The sequence below is a fragment of the Ursus maritimus genome, unplaced genomic scaffold (assembly GCF_017311325.1).
Source record: "Ursus maritimus isolate PB19 unplaced genomic scaffold, ASM1731132v1 scaffold_13, whole genome shotgun sequence".
Taxonomy (NCBI): Eukaryota; Metazoa; Chordata; class Mammalia; order Carnivora; family Ursidae; genus Ursus; species Ursus maritimus.
The window spans coordinates 47,855,264-47,882,471 of record NW_024423675.1 but is presented as its reverse complement, the minus strand read 5'-3'; the positions used below and the strand labels follow the sequence as shown (position 1 = coordinate 47,882,471).

Here is a 27,208-nt window from a genome sequence, read left to right as displayed (position 1 = left end):
ATTCATTTCAAGGAATATTAGAGATACAAGGAGATGTTTCATAATGATAAAAAGGTCAAGTCATTAAAAAAATTAATTATTAAGGTGAATGTGCATAACATAAATAACAAAGTTTCAAATGAAATAAAAATTGACAGAACTAGTAAAATCCCCACAGCTGGAGATTTTAATATGCTTCTATGACTCACATTCATAGGACACCACAACTAATAAATGCAGAATACATTCTTTACAAATGTACATGTAATATTCACCAAGATAGATCATTCTCTGGACCATGAAACAAATCTTAGTAAACTGTGAAATACTGAAATCTTGCAAAGTTAAGTTTTCCGACCAAAAGAGAACTGAATTAGAAATCAGTAACAATAAAATAGCTAGAAAAGTCCCAAATATTTTTAAACTAAACAATATATTTGTAAATAATCCCTCAATGAAGAAATCACAAAGGAAATAAATATCTGAATTGAATGACATCAATATTTGTGAATGCCATTAAATCAGTGCCTAGAGGGCAGGAAACTGGTGGCTTTAAATGCTTATATTAATAAAGACTTAAAATAAAAAGCCTATTTTCCCACAAGAAGCTTAAAAAAAAAAGAAAATTAAACTTCAAGTATAAAGAAAGAAAAAATAATAAAGAGCAAACATAAAGGAAATAGAAAATAAAGAAGAAAAATCTTATTAAAACAATAAAAAAACCTGAAAAATAACTGGAGAGATTAGAAAAAGGAGAAATGGATATTATAAATATTAGTAATTAAAGAGGTGCTATTAATACACATCTACAGATATGAAAGGGATAATGAGGATAACAAGGAAATACTGAGCTGATAAATTGAACGACCTAAGAGAAACGTCATTATCTTTTCAATGTCTGTAGGATTATCATCATGAAACACAGACATAAACTACCAAAATTTACCCCAAAAGAAATGATCTGAACAGTTCTACTATCTACTGGAGAAACTGAATTCATAGCAAAAAAAACTCCTACAAAGAAAATGCCTGACCTAGGCAAATCAAGTGGCAAGTTCTATCAAAAGTTTAAGTGATAATGTCAACTTCATGCAAACATGTTCAGAAAACAGAGGCATAAGGATCACTGTCAACTTATGAGGCCAATGTAACTGATAGCAAAACCTCATAAACTTGAACACAAAAATCCTTAGTATCAGAATCAAATCTAGCCATATAAGGATATTATACATCATGACAAATGGGGTTTTTTAAGGAGTGCAGAGTTGGCTAAACATATGAAAATCAATGTCACTCATACTGACAGAATAAAGGAGAAAAAACATATGATAACTTCAATAAATGCATAAAAAGCATTTGATAAAATTTAATATCCATTTATGACAAAAGATTTCAGCTCCCTAGGAAATTAAAAAAACAAAACAAAAGCAAAAAACAATTCCTTAGTATGAGACGGCGAAAAACAAACAAAACAATGGACATACCAGTAATTACATTAAATTAAATGGACCAAATGCTATTTTGAAGTCTGAGGTTCACAGACTAAAACAAACAAATGAACAAAACCCAAACCAAAGAACACCTATATGCTTTAAGACTCAGATATATTTACAGTAAAAGGATGAACACAGACAAACTATGTAAGTATCAAGCAGACAAAAGCTGAAGAAGCTAAATCCAGTAACAGACACAATAGAATTCATTTCACGGAATATTGTTGGTGCCACAGACAAGAAAAAGAAGATATAAAGACTGGAAAGAAAGAAGCAAAACTGTCTCTCTTTGCAGATAACATGATTATGATTATCTACACAGAAATGCCCAAGAATCTATAAAGCAACCACCAGAATAGGTAAATTTAGCAAGGCTGTGCGATACAACATTATTATACAAAAATCAATTGTATTTCATATACTAGAAGTAAACAAGGGAATGAAAAAAACCAAATACTTGGAAATAAATTTAACGAAAGAGGCACAAAATCTCAACTCTGAAAAATACAAATATTGCTGACAGAAATCAATGAAGGCTTAATAAATGGAAAGATACACCACATTCATGTAATGAAAGGCTCAATTTTGTTAAGGTATCAATTCTCCTTAAAATGATCTATAAATTCAATGCAATATCAATTCTAATTACAGCTAGCTGTTTTTTATTTTAATAGAAACTGAAAACCTACTTCTGAATTTATGTTGAAACTCAAAGGACTTAGAATAGCTAAGAGCATCTGGAGAGAGAAGAGAAGAGTTGGAGAACTTACACGATCTAACTCCAAGGTTTACTGTAAAAAAGTGGAAGGCAGTGTGCTCTTAGTACAGACCAGAAAAAAATACCAATGTAATTGAACACAGTCCAGAAATAGAATCACACTTACATGGTTAACTGAATTTTTGACAGAGGAACCAAAGAAATTCAACAAGGAAAGGAAAATGCATAACAAATGATGCTGGAACAATAGGCTATCCTTATGGGGGAAGAATCCTGAATCTAGCCTACCTCACACTATATGCATGAAAAAATTAAAGGTCTTTCACAAACCTAAAAGTAACAGCTCAAACGATAAACCTTCAGGATTAAAAATATGAAAAAAATTTTTAAGGTAGAGGTAGATAAAGATTTCACAGGACATAAGAAGTAGCCATAAAAATTTTAAAATTATAAATTATACTTCACCAGGATTAAAGATTTTTGGTAATTAAAAGACAGTTAAGAAAACAAGTAGGGAAGCAACAGACTAGGAGAAAATATTTGTAAAACATGTATCTGATGAAGGACTTCTAGTCATAATGAGTAATTCAATAATAAAATGACAGACAACCGATGAAAAATAGGCAAGTATATTAATGCCCACAGTAGTACTCACAACAATCAAAAGGTAGAAACAACCAAAATGTTCATCAACGGATGAATAAATACAGTGTGTGTAGGCATACAACGGAATATTATTCAGCCCTTGGAATGAAATTCTAAAATATCTTGTAACATGGATGAATCTTGAAGACATTACAATAAATGAAATAAGCCAGTCACAAAAGGACAGATACTGTATGTACCACATATACGAGGTACCTAGTGTAGTCAAACCTAAATTGAGGGACAGTCTATAACTAACTAGCCTGTACTCTTCAAAAACACTAGGCAAAGAAACACCTAGAAAGGCTGAAGAACCATTCCAGGTGAAAGGAACTAAGGAGACACGAAAGTTAGATGCAGTGGTTAATCCTGGACTGTATCGTGGACAAGGGACAAAAAGTCACAAAGGAGATATTGAATCAACTGGTCACATCTGAATGAAGTACTTAGAAGCAAAAGAGCATATCTCCAATTAATTTTCATACTTCAAAAAATGTCTATATGTAAAATTGTATCCTTTTGTAGACACATAAGCCATTTCTGAGGAGATACTGTTAAAAGTTATGACATTAACACTAGATTAGGGCACTTTAAAATTACATTTTAGATGAATAATGTGTTGACTTATTTTATATCTCTTACTTTCTCCAACTACAGGTCTTAATTAGCAGCAAATATTTATTGAGATGAAAATGCTGAAGTTAACTGTATATTAGGGTTTCCCAAAAGAGGGAAAAAATTTTAAATTATAAAAATATAAGAAGGGGCGCCTGGGTAGCGCAGTCGTTAAAGCGTCTGCCTTCCGCTCAGGGCGTGATCCCGGCGTTCCGGGATCGAGTCCCACATCGGGCTCCTCTCCTGGGAGCCTGCTTCTTCCTCTCTCACTCGCCTGCTCTGTACCCTCTCTCGCTGGCTGTCTCTCTGTCACATAAATAATAAATAAAATCTTAAAAAAAAAAAAAAAATATAAGAAATTATCTTCAGCGTTTATTGAATATAAATTAATAGACCACTTAAAAATAATACCATTTTGCAGATCCTGAATTGAAACAGATATGCAAACCTAGCGTTTGAATGCTGACAGAATTCCCTTCAGTTGAGCCTTATTTTTTTTCCTGGAACACTTTTTTTGTACTAATCATACGGTTTCCTTATGTACTTTTTGACAATATGACTTAATTTCACATAGTAGTATTTTCAGAAGTAAGTATCTTTCTCTTTTTTTCTTACTCTAAGGTGTAGTATCTATTATTTTTTAATGGTTTTACTAGAAATTCAATTCCAGAATAACAGAGAATGAGACTTTTGTTAAACATAATACCTTTTACCCCTAGAGTTAATTTAAGAACACAAGAGAATATAATTGTATACTGAGAAAAAAAAAAAAAATCAAGGTTTTAAAGAGGACTTTTCTCTTACACGTTCACATTTAGACCCATAAACCACTTCTGAGCAGACATTGTTAGATGTTATGACATTAACACTTGATTAAGTCACCAGGTTACATTTTAAGTTATTTGGAAAAAGCATACAGTGAAATATTCTCCTTTATATTTTAAAGGGTTATTGGTATTATATAACTCCCAATTTTCCACTATCTAGAGGCTCTATAAAAACTGAATAAAAATAATGAATGGAAATTACAAACTCCACTTAAGCTAATTTTTGAAAAACATAACAAAAACTATATATATATATATATATATATATATATATATATATATATATATATATATATATATATATATATTATAAAGAGCCTAAAATAACCACTTCACAACAAAAGAGATCATGATAATAATCAAAATGTAATACTTTCAAGGGCAAAAGTTAAAAATGTTAAATTAGAGAAGTCAATGGTACTGAAAGAATGTCTAGAGGAAAAAAACACTGATCATTTATTAGGCATATCAATGCACCTAAAATGACACATCTGAAATGCTACTGAAAGTAAAATATGTTTAAAACAAAAAATGTTATTTTCATGGTATATTTAAGAATATAATGTATAACCATATACAAGAAATCAGACGTTTAAAGGTAATGAAAAATACAACATGACTATATTTACTACAAATATGTGTATGTAAAAGGTAACTTAAATATAATCAAGTAATAGAAGTGGTTCAGCTTCTGTTTCCAATTTAATGTAATTACTAAATGTGAAGAAAGGTTCCATCTTTGGCCTTAGTTCTTAAACTATCCACCTTCCTTGGGTGAAGAAACATTTTACTTTGGCTTCATCTCTTGCTTTTAGGCTGACAACTCCAAAGTTCTACTTTTAGCCCAGAATTTTCTCCTGCAATCTTTGGAAGAGTATCTAATTGCCAGTTGGGAGTTCTGCAAGTAGTAATCACATAAGCATCTCAGTATCTTTTCTTAATTTTTCCCACCAAACCTGCTCATCTTGTATTAGTCATTTCTTTGAGAGGCTGGACACTTAGGGATCATCTTCCATTTCCTCCCTCATTAAAATGTTCTATGTTCTACTGATTACATTTCCTTCTCTTTATCCCCATGGCTGATATCTCACCCAGGCTTTAGTTTTTTATAATTTAGGTCACTAATAGCCCCTGAATTCATCTCACTATCTGCAGAATTATCTTTCTCCAATTCGCTCTCAAAAATCACCTCCCCACACACTGATCTTACAGTCTTAGCTAGTTCTCTGCCTCCCTGCTGCTTTTGAAGTGTTTTTACTTTGTTTTGTTTTTAAAGTTGTGGCATCCTTCCTTTTTGTTTACCTGACTTAATTCAACTTCTCTTTGAGACTCAGCTCAGGCACAATCTCTTACTATCATGTTTTGTAACTACTTGTCAAAACTACTGTACCCCATGAGGATGTAAGCTCTTGTAAGTAAAGGATCATATCTTTTATTCATCCCCGGTATGCAGCTAACGCTGACAAAATGGCATTTAAAAAATAAGTTTCTTTAAAAATGAATGAAAAGCGATTACATTTTAAAAATGCAAGAACAAGGATATGTCCTGGGAAGTGGGAGTTCATTCCAAATTTAAGGGCTCTACATCATGTCTAAAGCACAGAAATGTTCCTCATAATATTGGTACTATGTTCTCAAGAGAATGTGAAATTAATAGTTTTGTTGACTGGCTGAGAAATCTTGTAAAACTCAACGGGGAAGACAAATACATATTAGCATCAAATATCAAACTGGTTGAAGGAAAAAAAATGCATCTGCTTAAATGCAGAACAAGAATTAGAAGATTTGGGATCAAATCTTGAGTTTCATTAACTAGTTATTAGAGCTTGAACAGGGATGCCCACCTACCTTCAGAAGCTACGAGAACTAAATTAGCTAATATATGTGAAATATTTAGCACAATTCCTAATTATACCAAGTGTTCCATAAGTAAAAATATAAACATAAATTATGAAGATACTTTATTAAGTGCTATATATTTTATAAGATTTTAAATACATACAGAAAATAGCTCTGCAGAAATTCAGATGAAGGAGAAAACATCACAGGCAGGATTCAGGTAAGTAAAAAAAAAAAAAGAGCGATTTAGGATGGAGAAATGGTTTTATAATTAAAGAAAGAGACAAAGGTACTTTCTAGCTCTTAACATCTATGACTATAATAAAGGGAATATATAGGTGCTATGAAATGAACAGTGTCCCCCAAAATTCATATGATCAAGCCCTAATCACCAATGTGACTATATTTGGAGACAGGCTCTTCAGAAGGTGAGTAAGGCTAAATGAGTCATAAGAGTGGAGTCCTATTCTAATAGAACAGTGGCCTTATAAGAAGAAGGAAAGACCTGTCTCTCTCTCCATCATATGAGAACAAAGAGAAGGCTGATGTCTGAAAGCCAGGAAGTAGGCACTTACCAGCAACTGAACCCTGCTCCACTTTGCTCTTGGACTTTCCAGCCTCTAGACCCCTGAGAAAATAAATACTATGGTGTTTTGTTATGGCAGCCTGACCCAAGCAAGACAATATGAGAGAGGAACAGAAAATAAAACTGGTAAAGTAGGTTGATGCCACATTGTGGTGACTCTTGCTTGGAAGCCTGAGGATCTTGGGTATTTTCTGGTGGACACTTGTTAACAGTAGGACAGACATAAAACATTCCTGATTATAGTCAGTATTAAAGTAGGAAAGGAAGTATGTAAAAAACACAGGCACCGGGTATAAAATAACAAACAAAAAACCCAAACACACACAGGAATCAGAGTAAGAGGGCCAGGACTCAAGCTCTAGTTCTCCTTTGTGATCCTATGTCCTTAGGCCCTAACCCATATGGAACCTCAACTTCCTCCTGTGTACAACAGTAATAACATACACGATTCCCAAGGGATTTCCGAGGGTATGAGATAAGGGAAAATGATTTGTAAGCTTTAAGGCACTATATAAATGCAAGGTATTTACTACAGAAAATGACTGTAAAAAGAATTCTATGTGAAAAAGACTGTTAAAACATTAGATAAGGACATACCAGGAAGTGTGCTTCAGGAATAGATGACAAACTTAACTTGAAATACTGTATGAAAACTTACATCTCTAGGAGATAAACTGAGTATTCAAATATAAAACTGGAGTGTCCCTTTTTCACCAAATGGCATTTTAACATTCTAAACAGTCTTCTGAATAATAACTAAATAGAACAAAAAGGTTTTCTTGTCTTCCCCACTTGTTCTCTCTCCCATCTCCTTTGCTCTTTTAAAGGCAGGTTTATTGAGGTATAATTTACATACAGTAAAATTCACACCTCTTGGGTATACATTTTTGACATAAAGCTTATATAATGTATAACCATTACTTCCGGTCATCCCCAAACCTTTCCCATGTTCCTTTGTAGTAAATCCCTCCCTCACCCCAGGTACTCACATACCTGATTTGTGTCCCTAGAGCACTGCCTTCTCTAGGAAGTTATATAAATACAATCATACATTATATATGTAGCCTTCTGTGTTTGGTTTCTTTCACTTAGCATAATGCTTCTGAAATCAGTACATACCATATTGTTGCAAATATCAACAGCTGATGGCATCTGAATTATTTCTAGTTTTTGGCAATTACAAATAAAGCTGCTTTAACAATTACATACAGGTCTTTGTATGGACATATATTTGCATTTCTCTTGGGTAAAAAAATACCTAGAAGTGGGGCTGCTAGATATTGTGTCAAGCGTATTTTTAATTTTATACAAAACTGCCATACTGTTTTCCTTTTCTTTTCCCATGAGTGACGTATGAGCGTTCCAGTTACCTGGCATTCTCATCAGCACTTGGGACTATCAGTTTCTTCAATTTTAGCCCTCGATTCTAGTTGGTATGATGTATCTTGCTATAGTCTTAATTTGTTTTTCCCTAATGACTAAAGATTTTAGCATCTTTTCACGTGCTTATTTGCTACCCGTTCATTCTTACCTGATATATGGAAATACTCAACATAGCTGTTTTATTTTGTTATGAATACTTACACAACATGTACATATAAATTACCACTATGCAGAACTGCAATATAATTGTCATTTGAAAAACTGTGAGGACAGCACATATATGCAGAAATCACTAAAATAGCTTATAAGAACTAAAATATTCATTTCATCACCGCATTCATTCATTGGGCATGAGAAAAATTAAAAAAAAAAATCTAAGAGGATTAATTCCCAAAGAAGAGTAGTGCCAACAAGTCATCCCCAGAACCAGGACCAGCTGGTTTCATGAAAAAAATTCTAGAAAACATTTAAAGGAAAGGAAATTCTAAGGCGATTCAAAACGTTTCAAGGCATAAAAAAATACTAGAAATCTTCAGATTATACTTATGAAGTAAGCAGAACATTGACACCAAAAAGTAAAACTGTAGACCAATCTTACTTAAGAATGTCAATGCAAAAATCCTAAATGATATAGTAGTAGTGAACTGAATCTATCAATATAATAAAAAAAAACCAAAAAACAAAAAACAGAGCCAAGTGAGGTTTATTACTCAATGTAAAGCTGGTTCAGTATCAGGCAATCTTTTAATAGAATTTGCTATAGTAACAGATCTAAGGAGATGCATTAGGCTGGTATCAGCCAACTCCGGCCAACAGGTTGGCTGCCTATTTTTGTAAGTAAAGTTTTACTGGAACAGAGGCTCATTTGATTACATATTGTCTGTGGCTACGTTTGCACTACAAGAGCAGTTGAGAAATTGCCACAAAGACCTTATGACCTAGAAGTCTAAAATATTTACTATCTGACCATTTAAGAAAAAGTTCACCAATTCGTGCATTCAATGATCATTTTCACAGATGTCCAAAATTTGCATAACAAAATGCAAGGATCACCTAGAATTTTAATTCAGAGTACAGTGATTGTTCTCCTAACAATTTCCTGTATGTCTAATCAATAAAAACAAGTAAGTGAAAAATGTCCTTCCTTTTCTTTCCAATTACACATTAACTGAAAGGTGAAGCAAAATGATACTTTTTCATGATTTAATTTTATAAAACTACTTATTATGTAACGGTGAAACTTTCATCTATTTATTTATTTATTTATTTATTTAAGATTTTATTTATTTATTTGACAGAGATAGAGACAGCCAGCGAGAGAGGGAACACAAGCAGGGGGAGTGGGAGAGGAAGAAGCAGGCTCATAGTGGAGGAGCCTGATGTGGGGCTCGATCCCATAACGCCGGGATCACGCCCTGAGCCGAAGGCAGACGCTTAACCGCTGTGCCACCCAGGCGCCCCAACTTTCATGCATTTATTAAGTCAAAACAAAACAAAACTCAGATGCAGAAGTGTCTATATTACCAATTGTATAAAAAAAGGAGGACATGTATTCCTCTTTATTTGTAAATTCGTAAGAAATCATCTGTAAAGGGACACAGAAAACTAAAAAAAAATTGTACTTATTTGGGTTTTGGTAGAAGCTGGCCAAATGAGGGATATGGTGGAAACGAGAAATTCACTTCATACTTTTTATATCCTCTATAAATTCTGAACCATGTGAATGTACTACCTACCCCTCTGACAAAAATAACTCACCTCAAATAGATACGTAAAAAATAATAGTGTTCTATGGGTAGTAAGGAGGGCACATATTGCATGGTGCACTGGGTGTTATACGCAACTAATGAATCATTGAACTTTACATCGGAAACCGGGGATGTACTGTATGGTGACTAACATAATAAAAAAAATTAAAAAACAAACAAACAAAGAAAATAGTGTTCTTTGTGGTTTGGAAATATTTTATAAATTGTAAATGGATTACCTGTTCTATGTAAGAATGAAATCTGATTACAGGTAGGAGGAGATGGCCAAGCCATCTTGTTGACAAAGACAGACAGTAGAGCAGTTTGGCCCTAATCTCACCCTGTCCTGAAATTTATTTTACCCCTTATTTTCATGGATTTTGGACCTGATAGGACAAACAAAAATTACAGTTTCTTCCAAAAACCTTGGATAATATTCTGAACAACTATCATTCTACTAAATCATTTTACTTAAATAAATAAATACATACCATTATCTTCTTCAATTCCAACAGGCCCTGCTTGAGGAGTCTCTCCATTCTTTAAACAATTATGGATATATGTTGCCTTCCACCTTGCATACTTCCTGTGTTTCACATTCTAGAAGGAATATTTTTATATCAATATTAAATTGCAGTAAGAAGTCAAATAAAAATATACATTTATGATAACCTATATGGTATTTCTGAGATAAAACCCATTTTTGCATATTATATCTCTGAAACAATCTGGAAATCTCCACATCCTACCACTAGATTCTACCAACTGTCTAGGGCTCAAAAGACCATAAAAAGCTATGTTCCTCAAAACATGCCTAGTTCTCTCTTATGATTCTGTACTTCAGAAAAGGTCTGCAATGGAAATACGGGAGTGTCCTTCAGCAAAATTGGTAACTCTTATGCAAGGGGAGAACTAGGCTAAATGGAATTCTAAAATTAAATATAAAAGATAGTAACAGTAGATTGAGCTATTTCCACCAAAGAGGAAAATATTGTACCAATCTATGAAAACACATTTGTGAAAACAAAAGGAAAACTAAGATGATGCAGTGGTTAAAACAAACACTAGACAGATAGTTAAGCAAACGACCTTTTAACTCATAGCAAGCTATTTACCAGCTCTGAATCTCAGTTACCTCAATTCCAGAAAGGGGAAAATAATACCTCACGGGGTTGTTGTAAGAACTGAAAATATCAGTGAAGAACCTGCTAGTTGCTTTTTCCTCTTTTCTGCCTTAAAATTGATGCTACACACTATAAAATTAAGACAAAAATTTACTTTAAAAATATAAAAAAACAAAATCTGTTAGAATTTTGGAGGGGTTAGTAATTTTCAGTTTATATTTCAATCGACCTTTATGACACTCACGGACCAGTGGTACTGGTATCAACTGGCAGCTTGTTAGAAATGCAGAACCTTTAAACACATCCCAGACCTCATAAATCAGAACCTGCCCTACAACAAGATCCCCAGGTGATCTGTATGCACATTAGATTTTGAGATCAGACACTTTTCATTATATTGAAAACAACCGTAATGCGCCTTTTGCAAAGACTCACTAAGTCATCAATAATTACAAATACAGCATACAGCACAGATACTTAGTGGAGTATTTTATGCAAAATTATCTAGATACTACTACAAATAAGTATTTGGAAACCTAAAAGAAGTAACCCCCAAATTACTGAATTTGTATATTTAATTTCCCTTTTCTTATCAAACAATCCTCTCCTATATTCCACTAAAAACAACTTTTCTACATTGATTTCCATTTTCTTCCAGCTATGATTATGATTTATTCTACTTCACAAAGAAGCTTTTCAAAAGAAGCATCCATATTTAACATTTTCACTTCTTCACCAGTTAATTCACTCTAGATAGAAAAATGTTTCTTTCATTTGGTTCTTATTTTCATCACATAAAAGGTCAGAGAATTCAATGTGCCATGCCTTTCAATGGCAGTGAGCCCACCTGTACCAGCCCCCACCTCACTTAAGTTGTTAGTTCACTTAAGGAATGTGCTCAATGTTACCAAAAGCCCTCTCCACGTTGGCAAATCCAACAGACACTTGTAGGCATCATCTCACCAAACCTCTCAGCAGCATATAAAACATCAAACTACGCCAAACTCTGTGAAACATTCCCTATTACTGGTGTTTGAGACACTCTTGTTCTCCCGCTTTCCCTATTTTTGGCTACTAATCCTCTATCTCATCTCCAAGTAAATTTACACACCCAGTCCTAGCAGATACTGTAAATGGGTAGGCTCAATCAATGGATTCATATGCAATTTTAAATATGAATTATGTTTCTATATAATTAAATACTAGGAAAGTCACTTACTCATGAAGGGAATTACTTCAAATTTCCAGTGATTTAAAGTTTCCCTATCTTTGGGAAAACCTAAGATACAGATAACTTCAACATGTTTAGGCTTCATAAATAATTGCTATTAGTTAAGGCGTTCAGATAGGCAATAGATATAATAGATATAAAGCAAGTCAATACATTGACTTCTGCCCTTAGAGAGCTGATCATCTTATTATGGATATAGATCTAAAACACAAAAGAATATTACTATAAAAATACAGTACATAGAAAGTATTGGACTTGTTTCTTTAGTAAGTTCATAATGGACAACTGATAAAATAAATAGTACTTCAGCTTGGTCTTACAGGATGGGTATGACGGAAAGTAGTAGTAAGACTATTCTGGGGAGAAGTAAAAGAATGAGCAAAGACAGAAAGGCAGAAGTAAATGTTTAGAGAATGAAGGTGAATAAGTAAATTTGTCATGGGTGGAAGATACATATTAGGGACTAATTGGATAAATAAGATAAATCCAAGACAGGAGTAAAGCTGTGGACCAACATCTTTACCATACCCTACAGGTTATGAAGCACTTAAAACATTTTTCTCTTACTTGGTCCCCACAATAACCTTGAAATTTAGGCAGGTCACATTTTACTCCAAGGCTCTGAGACATTAAAAGACTGGGTCAATGTAAATACAGTTTAACCTCACATTCAAGGTCTTTCCACATTGTGGATACTGTTACCGTCTACTCTATTTCCTACTATCTCCCCTCATTCCAGATGAGATTCTGTCTCACCTGCAGTCTTTTCTCATGCTAGTCTTCCTATGAACATGGCTTCCTCTTCTGACAAGTCTCCTTAGGCTCAGTTCAAATCTTTACTCTCTTATCAACCTCCCTGACGACTAGCAAGTGAATTCATCATTTATTCAAGTCAGTTACAGATGCTAAGTGTTGGGGATAACAGGATGAACAAAATAAGTCTGGACTTTAGAGTCCAAATTGAAAGCAACACAATAATTTCCATCACTAAATGTGGCATCTGTATTACCTGAAGTCTATGATATTTTCTTCACCTTTCTCTCTTAGGATTCTGCAATTCCATTATTATAAATATGAGGAAATGGAAGTACAAAACTAAATGACTTACCCAAGGTCACACTATTTTGCAGTGAAGCTATCCACTCAATTCAGGGCTACCCTAATAAGCTATAATTAGCATACTACAATTTGCAACTCAGGTGGAAATATATGAAATAAGGTAAAACTGGCTTTAAAAGGTCAGCTACTTAATGCATATTAATGTAGGCTATAATTTCGTATACATAAGAGGACCCTTTTGAAAGAAAATGAATAAATTGCTTAGGAAAGTTTAATTTGCCTTCTTTTGGGATCTTTAAAAATAGTACTGATTATTCTTGGCCCAAAATAATTTAACACCGTCTAAAGACTAAGTTTGGTTAAGTTGTATTGTGATAACTTTAGGATGTTCCTTCACTACTAATTTCATGGTAAAAAATAGTATGAAGATGTTTAAACCACGTTGGGTTCCTTCATTAGTATGTGAAGTTTACAAACGTTACTCTAACCTAAGATGGCTTCATTTTAGTAAATACATTTTTACAAAATTTCCCCAGAGCAGATAAATCAATACAACCATTTATTTTCTTATTACACACTATTTACAAGACACCCCCGCTAACTGGAGCTTATACTTCACAGAAGATTTTGGCAGTGGTAACTCAAAATTAATTTGCCTTTTGATTTTGTTCTCTTTAAAATAAAGGATGCTAGATATCAAAGAATATTTGAAGAGGAAAATTTCAAGATGTCAATATTTTTGAGATCTTTTAACTTCTTTTGGCTGATTAGACATCCTTTCTGGGAAACAGGAATTACAAAAAGAACTTTTACTTTTGTCCCTGGCCTCTAAGTTCCTGTTTTGTAACTGGATTGATGAGAATCACTGACAACTGCAAATTTTGGCCAGGAGAGTCAGCAGTGGTAAGAATTTTCATTTAATTTTTAAATCACGTGCACTTGCTACACTGAAGAATGACTGGTTAGCAAACACCAAACACAGGTTACCGCAGGGGTTCTCAAACCCCTGGTGCATGTAAGAATCACATCAGGATATAATAAAAAAAAAAATAAATTCTTAGCCCAAACTATGGAAAATTTGATGAAAATCATTTACTACTGCCATGAAAAAAAGTCACTTTGCAAGAAAATGCTCCCATTCTTCCTCTTGGATTTTTGTCTTGAACCCACCTAGTCAAGTTTTCATCCCCAACATACACTACAATTGCTTTTGTCAAGGTTACAGATTACTTCTCTCTTGCAAAATCCAAAGCTTAGAGGTCATCTTACTTGACTATCAGCATGAAAAGTTGAGCACTTCCTCCTCCTGGCAATGTCCTTTCACTGGGTTTCCTGGTTATCAAGGTCTTCTGGTTTTCTTTGCCTTGCTGGGTGCTCATGATTCTATTTATCTACAGGGTGGAGAACACACTGCAGGCTTCAGTTCTTGGACTTCCCCTCTTCTACCACTTTACCTGGGCAATCTCATCCAGTATAACGGTTTTAAATATCACCTTATGCTGCCAACTCCCAAATTCATATCTTCTGCTCAGCTTTCTCTTGTGAACTTTCAATTCACCTCAACGTTTCACTTGTACGCTGAGAGTTCAAAGCGTTCAAAGTTCAACACCAACGTCTGATCCTCTCCCACTAAATTTGTTCTTCCATGTCAGTAAATGGCAACTTCATTCTTGCCGTTTTTCAAGCCCAAACCACTGGAGTCATTTTTAGTTCTCTATTTCTCTTACAATCTACCAACAAATCTTTTAAAGTCTGTCAGCTCTCCATTCAAAATATATTCAGAGTCCAACTATTTCTCATCACCTCTTCTCCTGCAAATTCTGGTGTGAGCCAGTATTACTTCTCACTTTGATTATTTAAAAATGAACTAATGGGTCTCCCTATTTCCATCCTTGACCATTAGAAAGAAAGACTTTTTACTTTATTTGTTGATGAAGTACTTTAAAAATAGCACTTAAGTCCCATCAATTTCTCACCCTCACCACCTATCAATCTCCTCTCTCACTCTAGATTCAACTACACTATCTTCAATGATACTTCTTAAACTTGAACAGACCCTCTTTACGATATCTCAAAAGGTTTGCACTTTGTCTTGCGTCTTCCTGAACATTTTTACATTTCATTCCCTTATTTTCTTCAAGGCATTGCTAAAATGTTGCTTCTCAGTGAAGCCATCCCCATCCACTCTACTGAAATGAACCTTCCTATCTCTATGCTGAGTTTCACCATGGCACTTATCAAATTATTAACAAATTACAGTTAACAAATTATTAATTTGTTCCCTGTCCCCACCAGAGGACTGGGATTCCCATGAGGGAAGGGATTTTATTCATTGCCACATTACTTGTGCTTAGAACCATGCTTGATGTATCGTAGAGCTTAATACAATATTTGCTGATGAAGGAAAGGATAGTAGATTCTGGGAATCCATCTTTTTTTAAAATCAAATAACCCAAATGATTCTGAAGGTGGTTGTCTTGGAACCATACTTTGAAAAACACTGAACTGGAGTACAACATTTTTCCTAATGAATAAATGTGAATATTACACTTGTACACAGTTTTGACTTAGGCTCGCAAAGAAGGGTCAGTGGTTAGAGTTGAGGGTGTCTGTGAAACCCTCTCAATTATATGCAAAAATGCAATACATAAATGCATCGGAGAGAATCCACAGTTTTCATAACATTTCAAAGCAGTTAATGATACAAAAGAAAGGACTTATCTCCAACTTGGTGGTAACATCAAAGATAATACTTTTATATTCTTAGTCCCTCAATTCCCCCAAATATAGTATACAAACAAGGGGTCTGTTAAACTCCCAGAACAATGGACAAAATACAATGAGAAATGCTTGAAAAATATATATTCAACAAATTTATTACCACAATGACTCAAATACTGAAGTATTTATAGTCAGAAGTTACGTGTTTTTCCTAATGGAGATTTATTCAACATTTAAAAAATACATAAAATAATATATATATCTATAGTTCTGTTAAGTAACTTTTTATTTTATACCGTTTTATCAATCATAGAAAAAAGTTTTACAAAGAGTACGAGATACTGCCATATACTTTTCAGAGTCCCCAAGTTTACAGTTTTATTGATCCAATAATATACACATATTTATGCATTATTAATATGCAAACTGCTTATTTATATATGCATTTTTTCTGTATCATTTAGGATTAAGTTGGAAGTCACTGTGCCTCTTACCCTTTCTTTACGCATTTTCTAGGATCCAGGACAATCTCATACACAAGGGTTATTAAAATCAGGAAATTTAACACTTTTACAAGAATACTCTCTGATCCACAGTTCCAACAAATTCTGTCAATTGTACCAATAGTGTCCCCAGTAGTTATTTCTCCCTTGGGTTAAATAATTTAAGAAGTTTGCATTATTCAGTTGTCATGTCTTTTTAGTTTTTAATCTGAAACAGCCTTTGTTAATGTTTCTTGACCTTAACATTACAAAACAAAAATAAAAACAAAAAAAACCCAGCCTAGTTGTAAAACATCTATTTTTTAGGATTTATCTGATGTTTCCTCATGATTAGGTTCAGGTTATGCATTTTTAGCAGGATTAGCACTGAAGTGATGTTTGTCTTTCTCACTTCGCCTTATTAGAAGTCATATGGTATTGGCTGGTCCCAATACTGGTTGTGTCAGGTTTGATGACTTGGTTAAAGTGGTGTCAGACAGCTTTCTACAGTAGAAACTTACTATTCCCCCTTTAAAATTAATAAGCAATTTGAGGGAAGACATTAGAGACTAAAGTAAATATCCTGCTCTTCATCAAACTTCCCACCTATTAGTTTTAAGCCCCATTAATGATTTCTACCTCCATCATTATTTCTGTATTTATTAGAATTCTATTTTAAAGGGGATTCTCTATTTTTCTATTATTCATTCATTCATTCATTCATTCATGTATTTCTCTGTATGTTTCAGACCCACTGATTCTTATTTTATTTGATGAGTTTTCATCTATTACTATCATTCCTTATTTTGATGCTCAAACTGTCCCTGACAATTTGACATGGGACAGTGGAAACCCTTTCCAGCTGGCTTCTGGATCCTTCTGACATGTCCCCAAGACCATATGAAGATTTTACTTTCTGGCACAAGACAAAGGTCCAATTCATCTAGTACATTTCCTGACCCAGTCCTAAATTCAGCCTTTTCTGTAAGAGTCCTGGTTCCTTTCATAGCTGAATGGTATTTAGAACCCAAAATCAGACACTGGGGTGCTCTCACTGCTATTGGTGCATCACTGCTTCTAGGTCCCTTCAGTACGGAGATATAAGAACTAAATTTTATGTGCATGTATACACTCATCTACATATGTATGCTCTATGTATATATACAAATATACATACTATACATATATACAGTTATAGCATACATACATACTACCTATGCTACTACATAATCACTATACTACCACATGTATCTACTTTGTTCTATTTATCTAATATATTTAAAAGTATGAATAATATAGACATATCCAATTCCAATCCAACACCATAATCCAATCTAGTCTTCTCGCATCCTACTGTAATTCTTTCCCCATAAGTGAGAAACCTAGTTCTCTCAGTGTATTTACTCATTTGCTCAATCCTAGAATACAGAGTAAGCAGTTTTAGAATTGCCAACCCAACAGCATTAAGAAAAATCAAACCTACAAAAAACAGTTCAATATTTAATTTTTTGCAGTAATACTATACCTTGAGATGCATAAATCTTGTGTATAAGTTAGGTCGTTCTGACAAATAGATATACCTATACAAAATATATTCCTATCAAAAATATAACACTTCTAGTTCCCCAGAAGGTTCCTTTATAACCCTTTTCAGATCAATTTGTTCTTGCACCATCCCCGCCCAGATACAAATCCTAACTTTTTCAATAGAATAAATTTGTATATTGGAGTATTTTGTGTGAAGGGAATCAGTTTGTATTATTTGAGTCTTCTTTTGCTCAGCATAATCCCTTTAAGATTTATCCATGTTGTAGGGTGTATCAGTACTACCTTTTTAGAATTCAGTACAGCACAATTCATTTATCAAGTCCTCTGTCAGTAGACATCTGGGATGTTTCCAGCTCTGGGCTATTATGAATAAAGTTCCTATTAGCTCTCCTGAACAAGTCTTTTTCTGGACATAAGTTTCATTTCTCTTGGATAAACACCAAGGAGGAACTGCTGGGTAAAAGGGTAAGTGTATATTTAACTTCACAAAAATCTGCCAAATCTTTTCCCAAAGCGGTTATACCATTTATCATTTTCACCAAGCAATGTATGAAAGCTCGTTTTTCCACATTCTAGCCAATATTTGGCCAGTCTTTATTAACTACTGTTTTTAAACTACTTATTCTAACGACTGAGGGAGTGTTAACATCTCAAACTATGATTATGAATTTTTCTGTATTTTTATTTCTATCAATTTTTGTTTCATATAAAACTGTTATTATGTGTACATCTATAACTGTAATATCTTGTTGATGAACTGAACCTTTATTGCTATTAAATGTCCCATTTCACCTCTACTAACACATCTTCTTAAAGTTTACTTTGTCTAATATTAATGTGTTCACTTGGACTTTTATATACTTAGTATCTGTGTTGAATATTTTCTAGCCTTTCTTTTTCAAAATATGTGTTTCTGTACTTAAAAGGTGTCTCTTGTAAACAGTATAAAGTTATAGCTTGGTTTTTCAATCTAGTCTGAAAGTCTCTATTTTTAGAGTGTTAGTCCATTTACATTTATAGTATGTATTGATATAACTGTATTCAAATTTGCCAGTTGTTTTACATTAGTCCCATCTGTTTTTGTTACCCTCTCTTCCCTTTTTCTGCCTTCTTTTGGTTTTACCAAATATGTACAGTTATAATAATTTTTACTTAAATAGGCATATATCTTTTAAAGAAATGAAGGAAAAGAGAAAACACATAGCTTTTTAAAAAATGTTATCTACCTACATACTATGTCCAGTATACTTCACTCCTTCCTATAAATCCAAGTTGCCATCTGGTATCATTTCCTTCAGTCTAAAAAAAAACTTTGTTTCTGCTGTTTTAGTTCTTTAGAGCAGATCTGCTAGCAATGAATTAATTTGCTTGAAAATGTCTTATTTTACCTTCATATTTTGAAGGATAGCTTTGTCTATATAGAATTCTGAATTATGGGGGGGTTTTTTTGCTTGTTTTTCTTTCTTTTTTCTTTCAGTACTTTAAATATGTCAATTTCATTATCATTTTGCCACTTTTTTAAAAAATGAGAAGTCAACCATCCTTCAAAGCACTGTTACCTTGTGTATAATGTACTGTTTGCCAAGACTGCTCTTTCAAGATTCTCTCTTTCGTCACTGAACTTCACTGGTTTGCCTATAATATTCTCAGGTGTGATTTCTTTTTATTTATTTTACTTGGGGTTCACTGAATTTGCTGGATCCAATTTAGAAAAACTACGGTCATTATTTCCTCAAATATCTTTTCTTCTACATTCTCCCTCCACTCTCTTTCTTGGGACTCCAACTGCACATGTTGGACCTCCAAATATGGTAGTAATATATAATGGCTCTCTATTTTTTTTAACAGATTCATGTTAAGTAAGTACATAAAATTGAGTTTAGGATAGTTCCCATTAAAGTTTTCATGTATTTGCTGATGCCCTTTGTAAATATAGCACACTAGACCATTATCCACCTACTAGTAAAAGCAAGAACTCCTGTTTTTTTAAGCATCTACTACTTACTAAAAGCTTTACATACATTTCTCATTTGAAGTCTAGGAGTACTTGACGAAACAGATACTACAATTTTCTTCACCTTATAGACGTGGGAACAGGCTTACATAATTCAAATAACTTACCAAAGTCACACAGTTATGAAGTGGCGTATGGACTTCTGAGGCCAATGCCTGTAGTATTATTAGTCACATTATCTTAACACTGCATGCAAACATACACCACTCATTCACAATTGATTGTTAGGTGCAAGACACTGTTCTTGGCAATCATTACACAGAAATGAATTTAAAGTATGTGGAATTCCTACTCTAGTAAGAGAGACGATCCTCATATTTTTCTGTTATTGTAACTGCTAAGAATGAGACCTTCAGTGTACATACAGTAAGAGCATGAAAACCTAAGGTATGGTGTATGTCCTGAACACATGCTTTTGTAAGCGCATGAATCTTCTCCTGGTCCACCATGGCTTCCTAGGTTATCAATAAGATGTTGCTTAATTCAGAACCTTTCAGTACAAATGGATACTTTAAACAGATTACTTCCTTCCCAACCTGCTGTTCACATACATAATCACTGCAGAGATCTGCAAAGCTGTTTTCTGAGCAGGGAAAGTCAGACTGGTATAAACAGGATTCCCTGGGGGCTTCCAGAGAGGGCTCCAGATCACTGCCAATCAAAATGCGGTCCCAGGCCCAGTGTGCAAACCGTATATGAGTTTGTGACAAGACTGTACAGAAACTGAGAGTATTTAGAAAACAACAAATTAGGCTTGGATTTTACAGGTCTTTTTTTAACTTTTTAAATAATTCAATAATTATTTGTATTTTACAAAACTATCAGTCTGCAACAGAATGGAAATTACAAATTAAAAAAAAACCTGGATGTTCATCACACAGAGTTTGAGAACACTGTTCTGGGCCATAGCATCTGGGGACAAGGTACTTAATTTATTTTCCAGACTCTTGGTTTTCTTACTGTAATTCAGAGTTGTAAAAGGTGAAATAAGGTGTATCTAAATTGTCTAGGCATACTGCCAGGCAAATGGCAGGAGTGAAATGTCTAGCCTATACTCTATCATTACTATATCATATGTCTTCATGATTAGTTTTTTGCTTTTCTTCCCACATTAGAACACAAGTTCTGTGAGGGCAGAAAAGCACACCATATTCACTTGATTCCCTCCAAATTAGCAGAAACTCAATAGATAAGAATAGTATTATCATCTTTTACCTGTGATTTTTATATTCTTCCTAAATTAGCACTATTAAACCTAAACGAAAGACTACAAAGGAAAAAAGGCAAAATGCTGTCTGCTCCCCAACATGCTAGAAGTGAAACAAACTAAAATACAATAAAAGTCTTTCAACAGTATTGGCCATGAACAGACTGCAAAAGATGCTAAAGGAGGAAAACGAAGTATTTGTTTTGAACATCCCTTGCTTTAAAATACAAAATTAAAAATGTTAATATATATTCTGGTGATTCTAGCCCTAAAACTGGGACACTGATTTCTATATAGCTATAGAAATGCTAGAGGTTTATACAACATATTTAAATACTGAGATGGAATTACACAAGGCACAGTTAAAAGAGTTAAATAGGTATAACTAAAACAGAGATAGAAGAATTAAAAAACAGAATAGTGGCAGGTAAAATATTTTAAAAAACCAATTGTAGACTAAAGAAAATACAGACTTTATTTTTGTGCAACTATGAATAATGATGTGAATTTAAAAGGAAAAATAACAGGAAATAACCAAGAAAAATCCTGTGAGTAAATGAGAGCTAGTACATTTTAGAAGACTTAAGAAATAAGTTCTGTGTAAACGAGTCTGAACATCATCTCCACCTACAGATAGAAAAATGAAAAGCTGAACTGTAGCAACATCTGAAACATCAACTATCAGCCATTGTTTTTTACTCTGAGATTTTACTCAGGGTGAAAATTTACACTCAGTGCCAAAGAAGATGTAAGAGTAGAATGAGACAAAGTCCCCTCTTGCAAGGACTTGTGCTATAATTTATTCCAAAATATAATCTATAAAACTTAAAGCAATATATTATAGTATAATATTCATACTCTAGAGGTGGAACAGTTGAGAGAATGGGCAAGAGTAATGTAACAGACTCGAAGAGAAGGTAAGGCTTAGGCAAGCAGGCTAAACACACAACAGTTATTAATGGTAGAAACCGAACAGCAGTAAGGAGACTGGTCTGACGAACACGAAACAACATAAAAGAGGATTGGGAAGAAGTACCACAGGCAGGAGCCTGGACTTGCAATGCCAGAAAGTGTTACAGTAACAGAGGAAAATATATTGTAGAGAAGAAGAAGCCCAAATAGGAAAATAAATTAGGTAAACTGCAGTCATGCAGCTTGTGAACCAGTGGCCTAGTAAAACAACAACAAAAACAAAAACAACAACAAAAAAACTAGAATGCTAACTAAAAAATAATTTAATTAGAAGATTCAAAATCTTCACATACAAATGTCATACAGAAGGCCCCAGGTGTTCAGCTTGCCCACTCCCCGCGCTGCAATGCTAGCTTTCTTCTCCCTTCCTCCTACTAGAAATTTGTTCTGTGTGATCGTATTTTCAGTGGGTCTACTTTTTACTTTCGTTTATACAACCTCCTATAGAGTTTTCACCCCTCCTTTTGTATCTTCTAGCCGAAAACTATTTTTGTCTCTCTCCTTTTCTTTTTCTGTTTGCTTTTTCATCTTTGTCTTTTGTTCCTTTCCCATCACCTCTCCCCCGTGTGGAATATATACTCCTAGAGACTGGTGGAGCTGCAGAGGGCCTCAGAGACCTACTCATCCAGGCTTCCCACCTTACAGAAGAAAAACCAAGTCCAAAGAAGTAAAATGATTTCTTGGTTTAGAGTTCAGTGGGGCTTGCCTCTGACAATCACTCTCTCTTTCCTTTTAAAATAAATTTCAGAGCTGATAGCGAACAAATGAGTATTTTAAAAACTTTAGAAAACGTTAATTTAAAAACCACCATTCCCTTGTTCATCAAGACGATAAAATTAAAGAGTATTTTAAAATACACAAAAAATTACGAGACAATTATAATGCCTTTCCCCTCCCATTTTCTGTTGTTAAAGATTTTAGTGTTTCTCAAAAGAGCGCTCTTTGAGAAGCAAGGAAAACAACTATTTTTGAGGAATGTTTTAGCTTTGTTAAGAAGCTCTGGTGTATTCTGTAGTTAAATGCAGCACTATACTTACCTTATAAATGAATGAATAAGTTATAGAGTCCTGAACTATACCCACAGGAGGATATATTTAAAAAAAAAAAAAATCTGCCTACCTGAAATCCTTAAACTCATTCTTTTCCCACCTTTCTGTTTCCTGTCTGTGTCTCTGCTAGTGTTTTCCAAGTACAGGATGTAACTATAGTGGAAGCGGAAAGGAGGGAATGAGTTAAAACTGCTAAATGATTTGAGTGACCAGTTTATACCCACAGTTTTTAAACAGCTCATCTTTTTAATAGTTATTTTGAAGTAAAAAATGTTATAAGAGTTTGTGCCTTGTTTTAGGCATATCAGGCTTAAATCACAAGAAAATAAGTACAAGCCCTAGATTTTCTTAAGACAGCAACGAGGACCTACGGGAAAGGGTTGATGCCCATCACCATCCTGGTCATCTATACCAAAGACAAGCTGGTAAATCACAGCTAGAAAAAACAACATTAAAGTAAGAGAAAAAAAGAATTTGTAACTAGGCTGACAAACTGGTTGGCCTAGGGATTATGTTAGTGGCAGATCAACAGTCTCACCCATATTTTACTTTCCTTGTTGGCTGACTTTATGTATTAAGTCAACCTTAGTTCACCGGCAAGTCAGTTCGTAAGTCATGTAAGGATAAGATCACTGTATGATACTGAATATGAGAAGCATCAGCACTGTATGTCAAGCAGTTTGTAAATTTTGATATACACAACTTTCACTGAATGTCCAAATTTTGCACGTTATAACCGACATGTGTAAATTAGTGAAAAGCACCTACAGATCATTAAACACTAATTGTGCATACACACATTCCTTGATTGAAATATGCATGACTTACATGGTGACTTACATGATGAAGACCCAAGGAATAACCTCAACCCAATCAAATAACAACAAGAACTTCCCTTTCAGGCTGGCCTTAGAATGCCTAACTTCTTTTCTCTGTACCATTTCAGACCCTTCCAGCTAGCTGGGTCCTTTAACCACCAACACAGATGCTATTTCCTACTGTAGTCTAGTACCAGGCAAGGCAGAAGAGCTCAGGTAGCAGGCTGGGTGGTGAGACAGGGAAAGAAAAGAGTGCCAACATTCTGGGAAAATGACCCTTTACTCTGTTCCTACATACATCCTTTAGCATCCTCAGTCTCTAAACAATCTCACCCACTCCTTTGGAAGCCCTTTCCTTTGCCCTACTCAGAGTCCTGCCCTAGTTGCAACATTTGAGTAACTAAGGAAGTTGTTCTTTGTTAAGGATATGTAAATATAAACCTAGACTTTTTTCTGAAATGCAGATGAACCTCACGCTAATTATGTGTGCAGGTTACCTATGTATCTTTTAAATCAGAAAAAAAAAAAAAAGCAAAACCTGCATTACTCAGTTAAGACTTCTAAACATTTTGTTTTTCCTGTATCTATTACTTTACCTATTATCTGGGGTCCTCGTGGTTGGCATCTGTAAGTTCAAAGGACCCTGGTCTTCCTTCTGAGATAGGGGAGCAGCTTCCCTAAGTAGGAGCAGGTGGGAGGAGGCAAGGAGTAGCCCTCTTGGAAGTACTGCGCAAATGGATCTGCTACTCTGTCACTCTGCTGTATCATAATCTTCTCTGATATCCTGAGTATCTCCGCTTCTTTATTTCTGTATTCACGTCTTCCTCTTGCATTTTCAATGTAAGTGTTTACCAGGATGTTTACTTGACCATCTTCTCTTTCAAAACTGTCCTCTTACGTGAGGGTGTGTCTAATCTAACTTGAATTGTCATCTCTGCTTTTCAGATTTCTAGTCTTATTTCCAAGAGTCTCATGCTGATTTATTTCTGGATGCCATACCTACACCTCAGATTTTACAATCTGTCTGCACATACTATTTTTCCTCAAATAAAAAACCCACCTTGTACAAAGTTCTACAATAATCATTAACTACTTCTTTTGTCAAATGACTTGTAGTTCTTCCTCAGCCTAAGCCTAGTTCATTCCACAGATTCCTATCACAGAAAGCACACCAGAATATAGTTCTTTATTCAAAAAACCCACTAAATGGGGCGCCCGGGTGGCTCAGTCAGTTAGCGTCTGCCTTCGGCTGAGATCATGATCCCAGAGTCCTGGGATCGAGCCCAGCATTGAGCCCTGTACTGGGCTCCAGGCTCAGCCGGGAGCCCGCTTCTCCCCCTCCTTCTGCCTCTCCACCTGCTTGTACTGTCCAATTAATAAAATCTTAAAAAAAAAAAAAAAATCCACTAACTGAAGGTTCCAGGCCTTTTATTGTCTGTCTGATCTGTCTTACGACTTATTTTTTTAATCTGAACTCATTATTCTCCTTCACCCTACCTGGTACTTTCTAAAACCATACGAACTATCTAAAACTTCAAAGAGGACTAGTCCTTCATCATGTTTAAACCACTTCTGTATCTTCAAGTAGCTAGCATAGTGCCACACACCAGAAAAAGAGGAAAAAGAACTCCAAATCAGTCATAACACAAGATGGGAGTAGAGAGGGAGCTAAACAGAGTGGATTCACAGGGCCTTCAGAATACAAAAAAAGGTATAACCACTGGGAAGCATTTTAGGTTTCATGCTCCAGGTCTCAGTTTTCTCTTATACTACTCTGTCTCAAGGCAACTAGAAAACATGACTTTTCAATGGGCATTGCCCCATACCCTAGAGGGTGTTTTAGAAATATCTGGGGGTGGTTTCTGGTTAGCAGAATGATTGGGAAATGCTGTGAGGGCAACGCTGGGGATGCTTGATGTTTTGAAACAAAAGGGACAGTCCCACATAATAAAAAATTGTTCTTCATTGGGCACAACCTTGAAATGTCCTACACATCTCTTTTGCAGTAATGCAAAAACCTAGCTTATAATCATCAAGCCCAGAGTCTAACTTTGTTTTAAACATAAAAAATTTTTTGCAGTTTTGCTGTATTGTTTATGAAAATGTAAACATCTCATACATAGATTATACTTTGCTTTGTTTGGAACTTCACTATGAACTGCTCATCATTTAGGAAAAAATCATGTCACAGAAAGCAACACTCTTCATAAATTTCAAATCACTAATATAACATGCCTTTATCAGCTTCATTTGTAGCTCTTTTTTTCTTTCTATTTCAGATTAATATCTCCTCTCTCAAAAAACACATTTTCCATGCCAATGGTAAAGCATGCTACAGTGAAAACAACACTGAATTCAGAGCAATAAACTGTTTGTCACTTAGCCTCAATTTACTCGTGTATAAAATGAATATATGCTCTACTTATCTTAGAGGTTATGAAAAACAAAATGCTAAAATGGATATGAAGTACCTCAAAAATATCAAGTTCTATGTATACTTTACAATAAAACAAATCAAAATATTTGATTAAAAATGAAATAAGAAAACGAAGTCCTAAAAGCCCCTGCCTCCAATTATTTACCAAATAATAGTGTAGAAATTTAATAGCATACAGGAATAGTAATATTTAAGCACTTAATAAAATCAAACCCTAAACTTGTGCTGCCCAACAAAGTAGCTGTGCATTTGCTAACTGTAAAATTCACACTAGATTTAAGGAACTTACTATAAATATATTATTAAGAATTATTTCATCTTACTTTACAAATGTGGCCAGTAGAAAATTTAAAATTACATTTTTTGTTTATACTACATTTCTGACAGGCATGCTGCTCTAAGGAAGAAATGCAATTACAAAACTCATAAAGAGCAACAATATTGAGCTTAGGCTAACAAAACAATAAAAAATGTACACTCACTTCATCAGTGAGTTCTCCAAACACTGTTATGACATCTATTAAAAGACTTGCAGTATAGAAGGACTTGATCATGTTTCTAAAAGAGAAGAGAAAACTGGTTTAGCTAAATGAAAAACATTAAGCTGCAGAATTAGTCATATAACTGTAAGAAAAAAAAAATTCCAGTGTTTACAAAAGTACTCTGTAATTAATGTTTTAAATAAAATCAGATTTCAAGAACACAATGAAGCT

General features: G+C 34.3%; 1 protein-coding gene across 1 annotated transcript in view; it reads right to left on the bottom strand.

Moving 5' to 3' along the window:
• Window positions 1-27,208, bottom strand: part of VTA1 (vesicle trafficking 1) — a 63,805-nt gene that overhangs the window by 13,378 nt on the left and 23,219 nt on the right. The window contains exons 4-5 of the mRNA XM_008695047.2: window positions 26,978-27,053; window positions 10,325-10,433 (exon numbers count right to left, since the gene is read on the bottom strand). Coding sequence (XP_008693269.1) covers window positions 10,325-10,433; window positions 26,978-27,053 — 185 coding nt within the window. The remainder of the gene's footprint in view (window positions 1-10,324; window positions 10,434-26,977; window positions 27,054-27,208) is intronic.